This window comes from Manis pentadactyla, chromosome 9 (genome assembly GCF_030020395.1).
Source record: "Manis pentadactyla isolate mManPen7 chromosome 9, mManPen7.hap1, whole genome shotgun sequence".
In the NCBI taxonomy this organism is placed as follows: Eukaryota; Metazoa; Chordata; class Mammalia; order Pholidota; family Manidae; genus Manis; species Manis pentadactyla.
Window position 1 is genome coordinate 87,170,804 of NC_080027.1, and position 15,578 is coordinate 87,186,381.

The window sequence follows — 15,578 nt, forward strand, 5'->3', positions numbered from 1 at the left end:
GCTTAAGAGAGGAAGTTGGTGACTCAAGTGGGGAAGCCAGCACTCCTCTGGGGAGGGGTAGCAAGTCTAATGACTCAGAGGAGCCACCACCAATTTCATCTACAGCAGCTGATCACCTTTTGACTCCTATCCAAGAATCTAAGCCCACATTCTCATTAACACTCCTCAAGCAGAAAACTCGATTTACAAGGACCTCACTGAGGTTAAATGAAGAGGGTATTCCTCTTCTCCGTTCCAACTCTCCAGGTGACTTTGATTCCTTTCCCTTCCTCTGGAGGCAATAGGGGAACTGACTGCTTCAGAAACCCTTATATCTTCTTACCCTGCCTTCTAGCATTTTCTCTAGACAAGGAGTTGCAAATTCCAGTGTCTGAAGGGATCAGAAGAGTAACAAATTTGAAAAATCAGCCCTTAACTGGATGTGGGGGGGGGGGTAGTAAAACCTGTACTCTAGCCAGAGGACATGCTCTGCTGAAGACACTCAAATTAAAAACATGTAAACTAACAACAAAACCCATCTGAGGGTTGAGGAATGACTCAGGAACCCCTGTTCTAAAAATATGTTCCTGCATACTTCTTACTGCTTTCTCTTCCTTAGCTACCAAGGAGCTTTCTATCTTTTTGTTTCCCTTACCTCAGTCTCAACCATCCTCTCCTCTGCCCACCCAATCTGCAGGAGGCTGTTTGGGACAGGATTCCCACCTGCGAGTATCATAGTCCAGGGTAAGGCCATTGGGCCAACCCAGGTCTGTGTTGATGAGGACCTTCCGTTCAGAGCCGTCCAAATTCGCCCGCTCAATCTTGGCAACGTGGCCCCAATCTGTCCAGAAGAGGTACCTGAGATACAACAGTACCATCATTACCAAAGAATGGTGCCAAGGGAAGACAGCACCCCAATATTGAAAGAATACAGGGGACACACTGGTAACATTAATACATAGGCATCCTCCTAGGGCCTCTTCACCAGGCTTTTTTCCCTGGGTCTCCTTTCTGCTGGCCATAAACTTACCCCTTCCTGGGGAAAACAGCAATGGCCCGAGGCTCATCCAGGCTGTTGTTGATCAGCACTTTGCGGCAGGAACCATCGAGCCTTGATGCTTCAATGGTATTTCGGCCTGTGTCTGTCCAATACAGATTCCTGGCCACCCAGTCCACTGCCAGCCCATCAGTGGTCTTCAGCCCACGCCCAATCACTGTCTCCATATTGCTGCCATTCAGGTCTGCTCGCCTTGGGAACAGAGTTGGATGATTAACCAGATTGAGCAGCAATAGACTGAAACCCCCTTAATCCACATTCCCATAATTGGATCACCACTAGACTCTAAGCTCCATAGGAGCAGAGGCCACACATCTATGAGTACATTCCTCAGCATCCAGCACAGGAGACTCAAACTATTTGCAGAATTAATAAGTTATTGGGAGAACAGTGCTTCCTGCTATAAATAGTGGGTGTTTGGGCCCATGTCTTGCAGAAGACCGGTTAATAATTACTCATATACCTTAGGGAAGAGACAAGGATTGCTAAGTGGTGACTATAAGAAAGGCAGACTTCTCAAAACCTACCTGTGCAATTTTACAGAAGTCTTAGACTAGGGAATTCAACCTCAGGATAGGGAACATATCAGAATCAGGTGGGGGATACCTCCAAACTACATATGCCCACCTGCCCCACCATGAGAGTCTGATACACCCCTCAGAGAGAGCTAAGGGGAATGTCCTTGTCTCCACATGAGAATCTCTGCCATGCTAAACCCATCTTGGTTGTAGCAGGGCATCACATTCTTCAATCGTGTTGGGGTAAAAATTGAAAGAATAATAAAAATTAAAATAAAACAAAAAATATTTAAGAAAAACATGACCTTGTGAACAACTACAAGTCTTGACATTTGGCCAGGGCTCCTGTGTTATAGTATAGATACATGGTTTAACTATATGGCCTACTCATCAATGAGTCTTAGGAATCCTTGGAGTTCCTGAAGGGCCCAATGACAGGAGTAGAAGGCCCCCAGCCTGACTTTATCTGTTTGTTTGTTTTACATACTGGGCTTCATTAATCTTTAAATAAACAAAAAACCAAAAGTTGGTAACTCTGCTGCAAGTAATGATACTATAAAGCAAACAAGTCAGGATCAGAACTCACCATCCATGCTGCCAAATTACTCAGTCCCCTTAGAAGTCAGTGGAGACCATAACCTCACCTGTCAGGGATTGAAGTAAGTCTGTGTTCTCTGGAGATTTTAGATACCTGATAACATCCAGGAACACGTCCGTGTAATACACCTTTCCATCCACACTGTCATAGTCTAGGGAGATAACATTGTTGAGCTCAGGAACAGGTACGTGCACATCTGTGTGGTCGCTGGTGTCCAGGGAGATTCGCCGGATGGAGCCTCGGCTGGAGAAGAGCAGATAGGTCTCAGGAGAGGGATCGCAGGTCTTCCCATCTCCCTTCAGCTGGATGCCAGTAGGGCAGGCACAGGAGAAGCCAGAGGGCCGTGGCAAGCAGAGGTGGGAACAGCCACCGTTTCTCGAGCCACACTTGTTAAAACCTGGTGAAGAGAGAAACATGAGCTTTGACACCCAGCCTGGAATATTGTCTGAATCTTACACAGGCCTAGTTTCTTATGTCTGATTCTCTGCTGCTCTAAATGACAGGATTCAGTGCCTGGCATGAATGAGGTAGAAGGTCAAGGGGCGTTTCCTTCCAGGAGTCCTTTGAAGGTGACAGCAACATGTAGTTGTAGTTCCAGCAATGCCCAGAGGAACACAGCCTAATCCTGCAGGACGCTTAGGCAGGTCCCTGTCTCTGTGATTGTAAAGGAATCTCTGTGCCCTGCATGTATCTCTGATGTTGAGATACCCCCAGAAAGCCAGACGCTCTGGTTCACAGACCTAGAGGGTCTTCTCACCCAGTGGCTGTGCCCGGTCCACAGCCTGGATGTCCATGAGACCTGGCAGGTTGGACCTCACCAGGATGACATTGCTGCCCGTACTCTTGTCGGCACGGTGGATGCTACGGGTCTGCCAGTCAGTCCAGTAGATATAGGATTTGAGCAGGGTGAGGCCATAAGGGTGCTGCACAGGTGACACCAGCGTATGACGATTGGCACCATTCAGGTCGGCAGCCTCAATTCGCTGTAGAGAAAGGAAAGGGTGATGGGTGGCTATCAGTAGATTGGAGCTCTCCGTGGAGATCCTGAACAGTACTCTCCTGTCCTCCCAGGCCTTTGGGACACAGCAGGAGCAGTACTCTCACCTCGGTGTGTGCATCAGCCCAGAGCAATTGGGAGTTGGCCTTGTCCACAGTCAGTCCATTGGGCCATCCCAGGTTGTTGTTTATGAGCACGCTCCGATCTGAGCCATCCATTCCAGATCTCTCTAACTTGGCGTTCTCCCCCCAGTCTGTCCAGTACATGAACCTGGGCAAGGAAGACCACTGGCCAGTTATTCCCACAGCTACTATATACTACAGTACTCACAACAGGCCAGGCACCAAGAAGAGTATTTTACATGCAACAAAAAAAGGGGAGTTGTTTAATGAGTATAGGCTTTCAGATTTGCAAGATGAAAAAATTTGGGAGATCTGTTTCACAACAATGTGAAATACTTAATACTACTGAGTCTTACTCTTAAAATGGCTAAGGGGTCAATTTTATGTTACATTTTACCACAATTTAAAAGTGCTTTCCATGTATATCTCATGTAATTCTCATAAGAGCCATAAGGTATGCATTTTCCCTATTGCCTCCATTTATAAGTGAGGAAGCTCAGACGGATGAAGTACTGAACCCAAACTGATAGATATAGCTAATAAGTGGTGAAGGAATTTGAATCCTGGAATTATGTCTCCAAGGCTCATGCTTTTAAACTCTACACTATACTGCCACCCTGAATTAAGTCATAAGGGAGTGCAGCAGCCCCAGGGAGCTCGGTCTTGGTGCTTCTGCAAAGCATGCTTGCTCTCCATTTTCCCCCTTCACCCCAACCAGATCCCCAGCTGAGCTGGCCTATCCTGCTGCCCACAGCCCCAGAGCTAGCTCTCACCCCATCTCGTGATACAGTACAATGGCCCGGGGGCTGTCAAGGTTCTGCCACACCAACACTTTCCGCATGGAACCATCCAGGTTGCCCACTTCAATCCGGTTGGTTCCAGTGTCTGTCCAGTACACTTTCCGGCCAATGGCATCCACTGCAAGCCCATCTGTGGTCTGCAGCCCTGCAGGCAGGAAGTCAAGAGAGCACACTGGCTGCTGCCTTAAAACAGATGGGATATTGCCCCAGCTCTGTAGCTACACAGGTGGCCCCTGGGCTGGGAGCAAGACCCACCTGTGGTGATGACGTCCTCATGCTGTGAGCCATCCAGATAGGCACAGCTGATCCTATGCAGTGTGCTGTCTGACCAGTACACTTTTCCTAGAAAGGGAGGCTTTGCTTAGCCTGGACCCTCACCTCCCCAGGAGGGGACACACACACAGCTGATTCATGCCCTGAGGCAACAGAGCACCTCAGAGAACCCTATATCCTCTAGCAGAGAAAGTTAATGGACATGCAGAAATATCATAATAGGAGAACTCTTGGCAGAGATGGAGAGGAAGGCCTCAAGTCACACCCTCATAACTAATTAGGAAGTGCTATAGAGAACAGTGCAGGGGCTGGGGCTGTGCCACAGAAAAGGGGGAGGGGGGAGGCTCTTAATAGGAGGCAAAGGTGGTGAGCAAGGAAGGATAGCTGTTGTTGTAGGGCAGGGGCAGAGGGCCAAGAGGGAAGGGAGGGTCACACAGACCTTCCCAGGGATCCACACCAATGGCAATGGTGTTCTTCATGGTGATATTGATAGGTACCACCACATCGGCGAAATAAGGGATGTCCAAGGAGACCATGCGTATATCTATCCTCCTGGCGAAGATGAGGAAACTATTCATGCCTGCCCAGGTTGGGAGAGAAGGAAAGAGGACAGTCACCCTAGAACAGCCACTAAGAGGATTTGAAGTAAGGCAAACTGAAGTACATGCCCTGTCTCTTTTCTCATTGTGTGATGCTGGACAAGTTATTTAAATTGTTTTAGTCTCAGTTCCATCATGTGTAAAAAAGACGATAGCAGGGTGGTTGTAGGATTAAGAGATCATGTACAGAAAGCACTTAGCATGGCTCTGACACATAGTAATAAATGACAGGTCTTTACTTATATTACAGAAGTGACCTCTTTGGAGGACCTTTTACCACAAACTTGAAGAAACTTCATGTTAAGCTGAAAAAGGCTTTTCCTACAATCTGGGAGGTGCAATTCATAGCTCCTTTCTCACTCAAATTCCCTAGGAAGTTAGGGTTCAAATATGGCATACCAGCATCCCCTTCTGACATCTGGGCAGCCAGGTCCTGCTTCTGGGACCTTCCAATTAGGGCTGTCAGATAGGTTGTACCGACTGTACATTGACAAAAGTACCACATCCAACAGGGGTACCATTATAGTGTAGATAGCATATGCCTTAATATTTTATTTTACTGATTTTGGTCAGATAGAACTAAAGTGACTTATTCTAACTGAATCAGTATATTTTGACAATTTTCCATCAGAAGAAAGTGAAGTACAAGACAAAGGAGTATCATTTTCTAATATACATGAATACACCATAAAACTAATGTGGCCCTGGAGATTAAAGATGGTGGTGTGAGAGGTGAGATAGAGAACACTTTCCAAAAGCACATATATTATGAAAATATAGTTAATACAACTAATTCTAAAATAGCAACAGGAAAGAAGGCTGCGCCAGACTGCATATAACCTGGAGAACAGAGAAGATCTCACAGAAAAGGGTAGCATACCAAGGCCTTGATCCGGTGGGCCCCAAGCCCTTCTCCAACCCCAGCTCACCAGTGGGAGGAAGAGAAACTGAGTGGGGAGGGGGTGGAAGCCTAGGACTGCTGAACACCCAGCTCTGGAGATCTGCTTTGGGAGCACAAACCTACATTGTATGCTACTCTGGAGATTAGTGGGATTGGAAAGCTAAGACAGGTGTAAAACTTGGAGAGATTGAGATTCCAGCTGTTTGTGGAGGACAGGCATCTGGCTGCTCTGGGACAAAGGAAAGGGAGGCAGTCTGAGACACTTCCTAGCAGCAAGAGCGTTGCTGAAGGGGCAGAGATTGCCCAGAGCTTGCTGCTCAGGAGAAAGGATAAGTGGACAAGGTCGTCTGGGCGTGTTCTGCCCAAAAGGTTAGGAACTTTCAAGAGCTTCAGGCACTCCATGCCCCTGGCTGGCTACTCAGCCCTAAGGCCTCCACTGTGACACGTAGCCTGCTGTACCTTCCTCCTGGCCTGCTGGCACCAGCGCAAACTGGTAGTCCCTGTCCTGGTATCAGGCCAGCCAGAGGGAGGCCATGCCTACAGTGGCTACAAATGGAAAGCACAGACGCTTACACCTGTATGCCTGGCCCACTGGTTTTGACAGTGGACCCAGGCGCTGCAGCCAGGAAGCAGGAAACAGCTCATTCCTCCCCCCAGGCACCAGCGTCACTCCAGTGCGACCCCCAACATCACTCCAGGGGCTGAGCAGCTTCAGAGAGCAGAGTTTCTGGGCACTAAAGGGTACCACATGCAAATATGAAATGTCCAAGGAACCTGGTTCAATGCAAAATCTCATAAACACCAGAAAAAGCACCAAGTGAAACTGAACTCACCAATCTTCCAGAAAGAGAGTTCAAAATAAAAATCATAAACATGCTCATGTAGGTACAGAAAAATATTCAAGAATTCAGGGATGAATTTGGGATGGAATTTCAATCAAAAAGAAATTCCATATCTGAAATGAAACATACAATGGAGGGATTTAAAAGCAGATTAGATATAGTAAAAGAGATGGTAAATAGAATAGAAATTAGAGAAGAGGAATACAAAGAAGCTGAGGAAAAGAGAGAAAAGAGGATCTCTAGGAATGAAAGAACATTGAGAGAACTGGGTGACTAATCCAAACAGAATAATATTTGCATTATAGGGGTACCAGAAGAAGAGAGAAAAAGGAATAGAAAGTGTCTTTGAGGAGGTAATTGCTGAAAACTTCCCCAATCTGGGGAAGGAGATAGTCTCTCAGGCCATGGAGGTGCACAGATCTCCCAACACAAGGGACCCAAGGAAAACAACACCAAGACATATAATAATTAAAATGGCGAAGATCAAGAATAAGGACAGACTTCCAAAAGCAGCTAGAGAGAGAAAAAAGATCACATGCAAAGAAAAACCCATCAGGCTATCATCAGACTTCCCAACAGAAACCTTTCAGGCCACAAGGGAGTGGCATGATATATTTAATGCAATGAAACAGAAAGGCCTCAAACTAAGAATACTCTACCCGGCAATATTATCATTTAAATTTGAAGGAGGGATTAAACAATTTTCAGGTAAGCAAAAGCTGAGAGAATTTACCTCCCAAACTACCTTTACAGTATATTTTGGAGGGACTGCTACAGATGGAAGTGTTGCTAAGGCTAAACAGCTGTCAACAAGGGAAATATAACCGCAGTAAAGAAAGTACAAGAATTAGTTACTAAGCAGAAGGAAAATCAAACCAACTACCCCCAAAGTCAATCACAGGACAGACAAAGAATACAGAATGTGACACTTAATATATAAAGAAAGGAGGAGGAAGAAAAATGAGGGGAAAAAAAGAACATTTAGGTTGTGTTTGTAATACCATACTAACTGAGTTAAATTAGACCATTAGATAGTAAGGGCATTACCCTTGAACCTTTGGTAACCATGGATCTAAAGCCTGCAATAGCAATAAGTACACATGTATCAACAATCACCTTAAATGCAAATGGTCTGAATGCACCAATCAAAAGACATGCAGTCACTGAATGGATAAAAAAACAAGACCCATCTATATGCTGCCTACAAGAGACTCACTTCAAACCCAAAGACATACACAGACTGAAAATGAAGAGATAGAAAAAGATATTTCATGGAACTAATAGGGAGAAAAAAGCAGGAGTTGCAGTACTTGTATCAGACAAACTAGACTTTAAAACAAAGAAAGTCACAAGAGACAAAGAAGGGCATTACATAATGGTAAATGGGTCAGTCCAACAAGAGGATATAACTATTGTAAATGTCTATGGACCCAACACAGGAGCACCAACATATTTGAAACAAATACTAACAGAATTAAAGGGGGAAATAGAATGCAATGCATTCATTTTGGGAGACTTTAACACACCACTCACTCCAAAGGACAGATCAACCAGACAGAAAATAAGTAAGAAGACAGAGGTACTGAACAATGGTATTAGGCCAGATAGCCCTGATGGACATCTACAGAACACTCCATCCAAAAGCAACAGGATACACATTCTTCTCAAGGGCACACAGAACATTTTCAAGAACAGATCATATACTAGGCTACAAAAAGAACCTCAGTAAATTTTTAAAAATTGAAATTTTACCAACCAGCTTCTCAGACCACAAAGGTATAAAACTAGAAATAAAGTACACAAAGAAATGAAAAAGCTCACAAACACAGGGAGGCTTAATAACATGGTCCTAAATAATCAATGGATCAATGACCAAATAAAAACAGAGATCAAGCAATATTTGGAGACAAATGACAACAATAATTCAACACCCCAAAATCTGTGGGATGCAGTGAAGGCCATGCTAAGAGGGAAGTAAATTGCAATACAGGCCTACCTCAGGAAAGAAGAACAATCCAATATGAACAGTCTAAACTCACAATTAACAAAACTATAAAAGAAGAACAAATGAGGCCCAAAGTAGGCAGAAGGAGGCACATAATAAGGATTAGAGCATAAATAAATAAAATTGAGAAGAATAAAACAATAGAAAGAATCAATGAAAGCAAGAGCTGGTTCTTCGAGAAAATAAATGAAATAGATAAACCCCTAGTCAGACTTATCAAGAAAAAAAGAGTCTATACACATAAACACAATCAGAAATGAGAAAGGGAAAATCACTATGGATTTATGAAAGAATACTATGAAAAATTACATGGTAACAAACTGGATAACTTAGAAGAAATGGACAACTTTCTAGAAAAATACAACCTTCCAAAGGTGATCCAGGAAGAAACAGAAAATCTGAATAGACCAATTACCAGCAATGAAATTGAACTGGTAATCAAAAAACTACCTAAGAACAAAACTCCTGGTCCAGATGGCTTCATTGCTGAATTTTATCAAACATTTAGTGAGGACCTAATACCCATCCTCCTTAAAGTTTTTCAAAAAGTAGAAGAAGAGGGAATAATTCCAAACTCATTCTGTGAGGCCAGCATCACTCTAATACCAAAACCAGGCAAAGACACCACAAAAAAAGAAAATTACAGACCAATATCCCTGATGAACATAGATGCAAAAATATTCCACAAAATATTAGCAAACCGAATTCAAAAATACATCGAAAAGATCATCCATGATCATCAAGTAGGATTTATTCCAGGGATGCAAGGATGGTACAACATTCGAAAATCCATCAGCATCATCCACATTATCAAAAAGAAGGACAAAAACCACATGATAATCTCCAGAGATGCTGAAAAAGCACTCAACAAAATTCAACATCCATTCATGATAAAAACTCTCAACAAAATGGGTATAGAGGGCAAGTACCTCAGCAAAATAAAGGCCATGTATGACAGACCCACAGCCAACATTATACTTAATAACGAGAAGCTGAAAGCTTTTCCTTGGGAACACAAGAAGTATGCCCACTCTCCCCACTTTTATTCAACATAGTTCTGGGGGTCCTAACCACAGCAATCAGACAACACAAGGAAATAAAAGGCCCCCAGATTGGTAAGGAAGAAGTTAAAGTGTCCCTGTTTGCAGATGACATGACATTGTATATAAAAAACCCTAAAGGATCCACTCCAAAACCAGTAGATCTAATATCTGAATTCAGCAATGTTGTAGGATACAAAATTAATACACAGAAATCTGTTGCATTCCTATACACTAATGATGAACTAGAAGAAAAAGAAATCAGAAAAACAATTCCATTCACAATTGCATCAAAAAGAATAAAATACCTAGGAATAAACCTAACCAAAAAGGTGAAAGACCTATGCCTGAAAACTACAAGACACTCTTAAGAGAAATTAAAGAGGACACTAACAAATGGAAATTCATCCCATGCTTTTGGATAGGAAGAATTAATATTGTTAAAATGGCCATCCTGCCTAAAGCAATCTACAGATTCAATGCAATCCCTATCAAAATACCAACAGCATTCTTCAATGAACTAGAGCAAATAGTTCTAAAATTCATATGGAACCACAAAAGACCCCGAATAGCCAAAGCAATTATGAGAAGGGAGAATAAAGTGGGGGAGATTATGCTCCCCGACTTCAAGCTCTACTAAAAAGCCACAGTAATCAAGACAATTTGGTACTGTCATAAGAATAGACCTATGGCCCAGTGGAACAGAGCCCAGATATAAACCCAAACATATATGGTCAATTTAAATTGGATATTTTTATTGGTAAACAATGGGGATATAACAGCCTCTTCAACAGCCTGTGTTGGCAAAACTGGACAGCTACATGCAAGTGAATGAAACTGGACTATTGTCTAACCCCATACACAAAAGTAAACTCAAAATGGATTAAATACCTGAATGTAAGTCATCAAACCATAAAACTCTTAGAAGAAAATGTAGGCAAAATCTCTTGAATATCAACATGAGCAATTTTTTTCCAAACACATCTCCTCAGGCAAGGGAAACAAAATAAAAAATGAACAAATGGGACTACATCAAGCTAAAAGCTTCTGTACAGCAAGGGACACCATCAGCAGAACAAAAATGACATATCTGACAAGGGTTAACATCCAAAATATATAAAGGATTCACATGCCTCAACACCAAAAAAGCAATTAACCCTATTAAAAAATGGGCAGAGGATATGAACACACTTCTCCAAAGAAGAAATTCAGATGGCCAACATGCTCCACATCACTAATTATCAGGGAAATGCAAATTAAAACCACAATGAGATATCACCTCACACCAGTTAGGATGGCCAACATCGAAAACCCTAGGAACAACAAATGCTGGCGAGGATGCAGAGTAAGGGGAACCCTCCTACACTGCTGGTGGGAATGTAAAGTAGTTCAACCATTGCAGAAAGCAATATGGAGGTTCCTCAAAAAACTAAAAACAGAAATACCATTTGACCCAGGAATTCCACGCTTATGAATTTACCCAAAGAAAACAACTTCTAAGATTCAAAAAGACATATGCACCCCTATGTTTACTGCAGCCCTATTTACAATAGCCAAGATATGGAATCAACCTAAGTATTCATCAATAGATGAATGGATAAAGATTTGGTACATATACACAATGGAATACTATTCAGCCATAAGAAAGAAACAAATCCTACCATTTGCAATAACATGGAAGGAGCTACAGGGTATTATGCTCAGTGAAATAAGTCAGGCAGAGAAAGACAAATACCAAATGATTTCCCTCATTTATGGAGTATAACAACGAAGCAAAACTGAAGGAACAAAATAGCAGCAGACTCACAGCTCACAGACTCCAAGAAGGGCCTAGTATCAAAGGGAAGAGACTGGGGAGGACAGGTGGGGAGGGAGGGAGAAGGGGCTTGTTGGGTATCATGATTGGTGCACATGGCATATGTGGGGTCACGGGGAAGACAGTTTAGCTCAGAGAAGAAAAATAGCGGCTCTGTGGCATCTTACTACATTGATGGACAGTGACTGCAATGGGGTATGAGAGGGGACTCGATAATAAGGGTGAATTCAATAACCACATTGATTTTCTTGTTAAACCTTCATAAGAGTGTATATCAATGATACCTTAATAAAAAAAAGTACTATTAAAACAAACAAACAAACAAAAAAACTAATGGGGCCCTGCCTCTAATCCTGTCTGTCTGCTCCCTTGGACCTCTCCTCTTTTCTAAACGTTCTTTGTCTCCCCTAAGCCTCTAAAAGCACCAGGATTTTTGGTTTGTCATACCACACTAGAGTTCATGCAAGATAGGAAGAGAGCCACTGCCCCTTCCAGAGAGGTTCTATTCAGGTCTCTGATGCTTAGACTCACCTGGTGAACATGTCTTGCCATCAGTCATCAGGTTGATACCTGTAGGGCAGGTACAGCTGAAGCCACTTGGATTTGGGGACCGAAGACACAGATGGCTGCAGCCACCATTCTCCAAGGCACATGGTGTGGACACTAGGTAGGGAGGAAAAAAGGGTAAGTGGGGAGGATAACAGCAGAGGAAGCCTAAGGAGAAGCCAGTGCAGAGTAAGGCATGCTCACTTGGGGGCCGCTGTCGGTGGAAGACATGGATGTCCATAAGATTCTCCAAATTCTCCTGTAGGGTTTCCCGGTCCAGCCCTGTCAGCCGGTCAGCACTCTGTATACTCTTGGTCTGCCAGTCAGTCCAATAGATGTGCTCTCCATACAGGGTTAGCCCAAATGGGTGAGGTAGCTGGCTTCCAATCAGCACCTGCCAGGGCCCCAGCACTTGTGTCATCCATTAGCAAGGTCTGACTGTACAGAGCAGCAGCCAAGAGCTCAGGCATGGAGTCAGACTATAGTTCTGCCACTACCACCTGCCGTATGACCTTGAGCAAGAGCTGGTAAATCTCTCTGAGCCTTGGTCTGCCAACCAGTGATACGATCATGCCAGTGCCTGGCTCCAAGGATTGTGTGATGATTGTATTCATTACAAAATGAAAAATAGCAACTTCACAGTGGACACCACTTTATCTACACAAAATTAATCTAATAATGGGACAAACCAATGTCTGTGCCTACTCAAGTAGACACACTGAGAACTCAGAACATGACTCCATTGAATGTAGTATTCCTGCCCCAAACACATAATCTGAATCTAATCACAAGGACACATCAGACAAATTAAGGGACATCCTAAAAAATAACTGGCATTAACTCTTCAAAAACACAAAGTTCAGGAAAGACACAGAAAAGAATTATTTCTTTGACTGGATGGGATAAATAATTCTGAAGAAGTATTCCAGATTAGAGATGAAAGAGTAATCATGTCTCTTTTTGGAGACATGACTAAACATAACTGTGATCTGGGATTGGATCCTAGGCTAAAAAAATTTTTTTAATCTATAAAGTATATTATTGGATAATTGGTGGTGAACTTGAATGTGGATGTGGATTAGACAGTAATGAAGTATCAATGTCAAATTTCCTGATTTTGATAATTGTGTTAGGGTTACATTACACAATTTCTTGTTCTTAGGAAATATGCTCTGGAATAATTTGGGGTCAAGGGCAGGATGTCTCCGAGTTTATCTCAGGTGGTTCATAAAAGTAATAATATGCATGTACATATTGTGTAGATAGAATGAGAATGTTACAACAGTGTGGCAAAATGTTATTGACTCTTTCGACTGTTCTTACAACTTTTCTGTAAACTTGAAATTATACCAGCAAACAATAACAAAAATGGAGAGATCCTGGGTTTAGTATGTAGTTGGTGATTAAATTGTGATGGTTATTAGGGAAGTCTGTGCACTTACACTGCCAGTCCACAATCCACACAAATCCCTAGTTTCCTTTCATCATCAAACAACAAGGCTCCCTGCCCACCCCCCCCAGCCCTGGAGGGTAGTCACAGCACATACCCCATGACAGTCCCATCACCCCTGGGTCTTCCGAGATCCTGTTAGCTGCCAGCCAGGGAGTGTTGCCCTGGAGTTTGGCAGGGTTGTGAGAACAGGCCTCAGTGCCACCATTACCTTCCTCTTGCTGCCATCCAGCCCAGCAAATTCAATTGTCTTCATGCCAGCATCAGCCCAGTAAAGCCTCTGGGACCCGTAGTCAATAGCTAATCCATTAGGCCAGGTCAGATTGGAAGAGATGATGATCTGGCGACCCGAGGCATCCATACCAGCTCGTTCAATCTTGGGGCTTGCACCCCAGTCAGTCCAATACATGTACCTGGGCACAGGTAAGAGAGGTCTTATACAAGTGAACACCCAGTGGGAATTCCGGGTGCCTAGGGTTTCAGGGTTTCTGCTTGCAATAGCTGTCCCAGGCCCCTGCCTCAATTCCCAGCTCTATCCTGGGCTCAGAACTGCCTCTGAAAGTCTTGTATCTTCTATCACTATCAAAGGCACCCCAGAGTTTTAATAAAGGCAGAGCCCAATGGCTCAAGGAATATTTAGCAAATAAGGCCTGTTTGGGAATAAAGAAAGAGGGCAAATTAGGATAGGTAATAAGAAATGCTTCCTTGACCAGATGGATTAAATAATTATGGTACATACATTTAACAGAATTTTATATAGTCACTAAGAAGGACAAAATAGATCTATATTAGCAAATGGAAAGATATCCAAGACACACAGCCAAGTTAAAAAAAAACGCAAGTTACAAAACAGTATGCCATTGCTGTATAACCAAAACCACCACCACAAATAACAAATGTATGTATACATGAAGAAAATCTGGAATACCCTAAATAGTTAACAAACTGTTATTGCTGGAGAGGGAATCTTCACTTTCTACAGATTTATTTATTTTTAAACAATAAGTTACTTTTGTAAGCAGATTTAAAAAAAGGATGAAAAATTAATAGGTTTCCTTGTCTACCAAGGAGACTGAGTTGCCTGTGGTTTCTGCTGCCTTGCTGTCTTTGTGCACCCATAAGATTTGGCCACTCTTGCTAAACTCTAGACTTCTCTCTAGCGCTCAGATCTGGAGGGTGGGTGGAGCTTGTTCCAAAGGGGCAGGTGCTCACCCGCCCATGGGTTCCACCACAATGTCCCGAGGACGATCAAGGTTTTCCCAGAGGAGTACTGTCCTCATGCTGCCATCTGTGTTGGCCACTTCAATCCGATCCGTACCTATCAAGAAGTAAGGGGCAAAGATATTAACTCTAGTTTCAGTCATTCACCCTACTATATTCCATGCCCAGTGCAGAACCTGGCATACAGTGGACTCTCAAGACATTTTGTGAAAGATGTGCAGTGGCTATTTAGTGAATTCAATTTTGAGAAGAAATTTAAGGATGTGATCAGCTCCATTTCTTCAAAGAGCAAATCGTTCTTCACCCAAGCAAACACTCTGTCTTATAAATTAAGACAATGTTTCTCAAACTTTAGTGGGCACTACAATCAGAGGACCTTTTTAAAGCACAGTTTCCTGAACCTAACCCTGAGGATTCTGATTCAGCAGGCCTGGGGTGGGGCCCAAGAATCTGCATCTCCAAGAAGTTTCCAGGCAATGCTCATGCTGCTGGTCCAGGGACCACACTTTGAGTAGCTCTGGTTTAAGGCATTCCACTTGCCTTCCACACTCACCTGGCTAATAGAAATAGTCTGTTTTACTAAGACAGTGATGGAAGGAAAACCACAGTGCAGTTTCCTTAACTGAAAGGCCTCAAAACATTCTTGAACATCATCTCCACAACAGAAGTAGCTGTCATTTGACTGGCAAATGCCAGACCTTCAGATGTGAGCTTCTAGCTTTGCTATGCAGCAGCCCCACCACTCTTGATCTATCTAGGACTTCAGGTTGAGACACAAGTGGTCTCAGAGGGGCACTGGGCTCCTTCCACTAAA

The 15,578-nt window shown here is 43.2% G+C and overlaps 1 protein-coding gene across 1 annotated transcript in view; it reads right to left on the reverse strand.

Annotated features, from left to right (window-relative positions):
* LRP4 (LDL receptor related protein 4) overlaps positions 1-15,578 on the reverse strand; it is a 56,055-nt gene that overhangs the window by 16,144 nt on the left and 24,333 nt on the right. Inside the window, exons 19-30 of the mRNA XM_036891697.2 lie at positions 14,756-14,861; positions 13,755-13,956; positions 12,298-12,487; positions 12,079-12,210; positions 4,784-4,924; positions 4,327-4,413; positions 4,045-4,216; positions 3,257-3,419; positions 2,910-3,135; positions 2,246-2,549; positions 1,010-1,228; positions 703-837 (exon numbers count right to left, since the gene is read on the reverse strand). Coding sequence (XP_036747592.2) covers positions 703-837; positions 1,010-1,228; positions 2,246-2,549; positions 2,910-3,135; positions 3,257-3,419; positions 4,045-4,216; positions 4,327-4,413; positions 4,784-4,924; positions 12,079-12,210; positions 12,298-12,487; positions 13,755-13,956; positions 14,756-14,861 — 2,077 coding nt within the window. The remainder of the gene's footprint in view (positions 1-702; positions 838-1,009; positions 1,229-2,245; positions 2,550-2,909; positions 3,136-3,256; positions 3,420-4,044; positions 4,217-4,326; positions 4,414-4,783; positions 4,925-12,078; positions 12,211-12,297; positions 12,488-13,754; positions 13,957-14,755; positions 14,862-15,578) is intronic.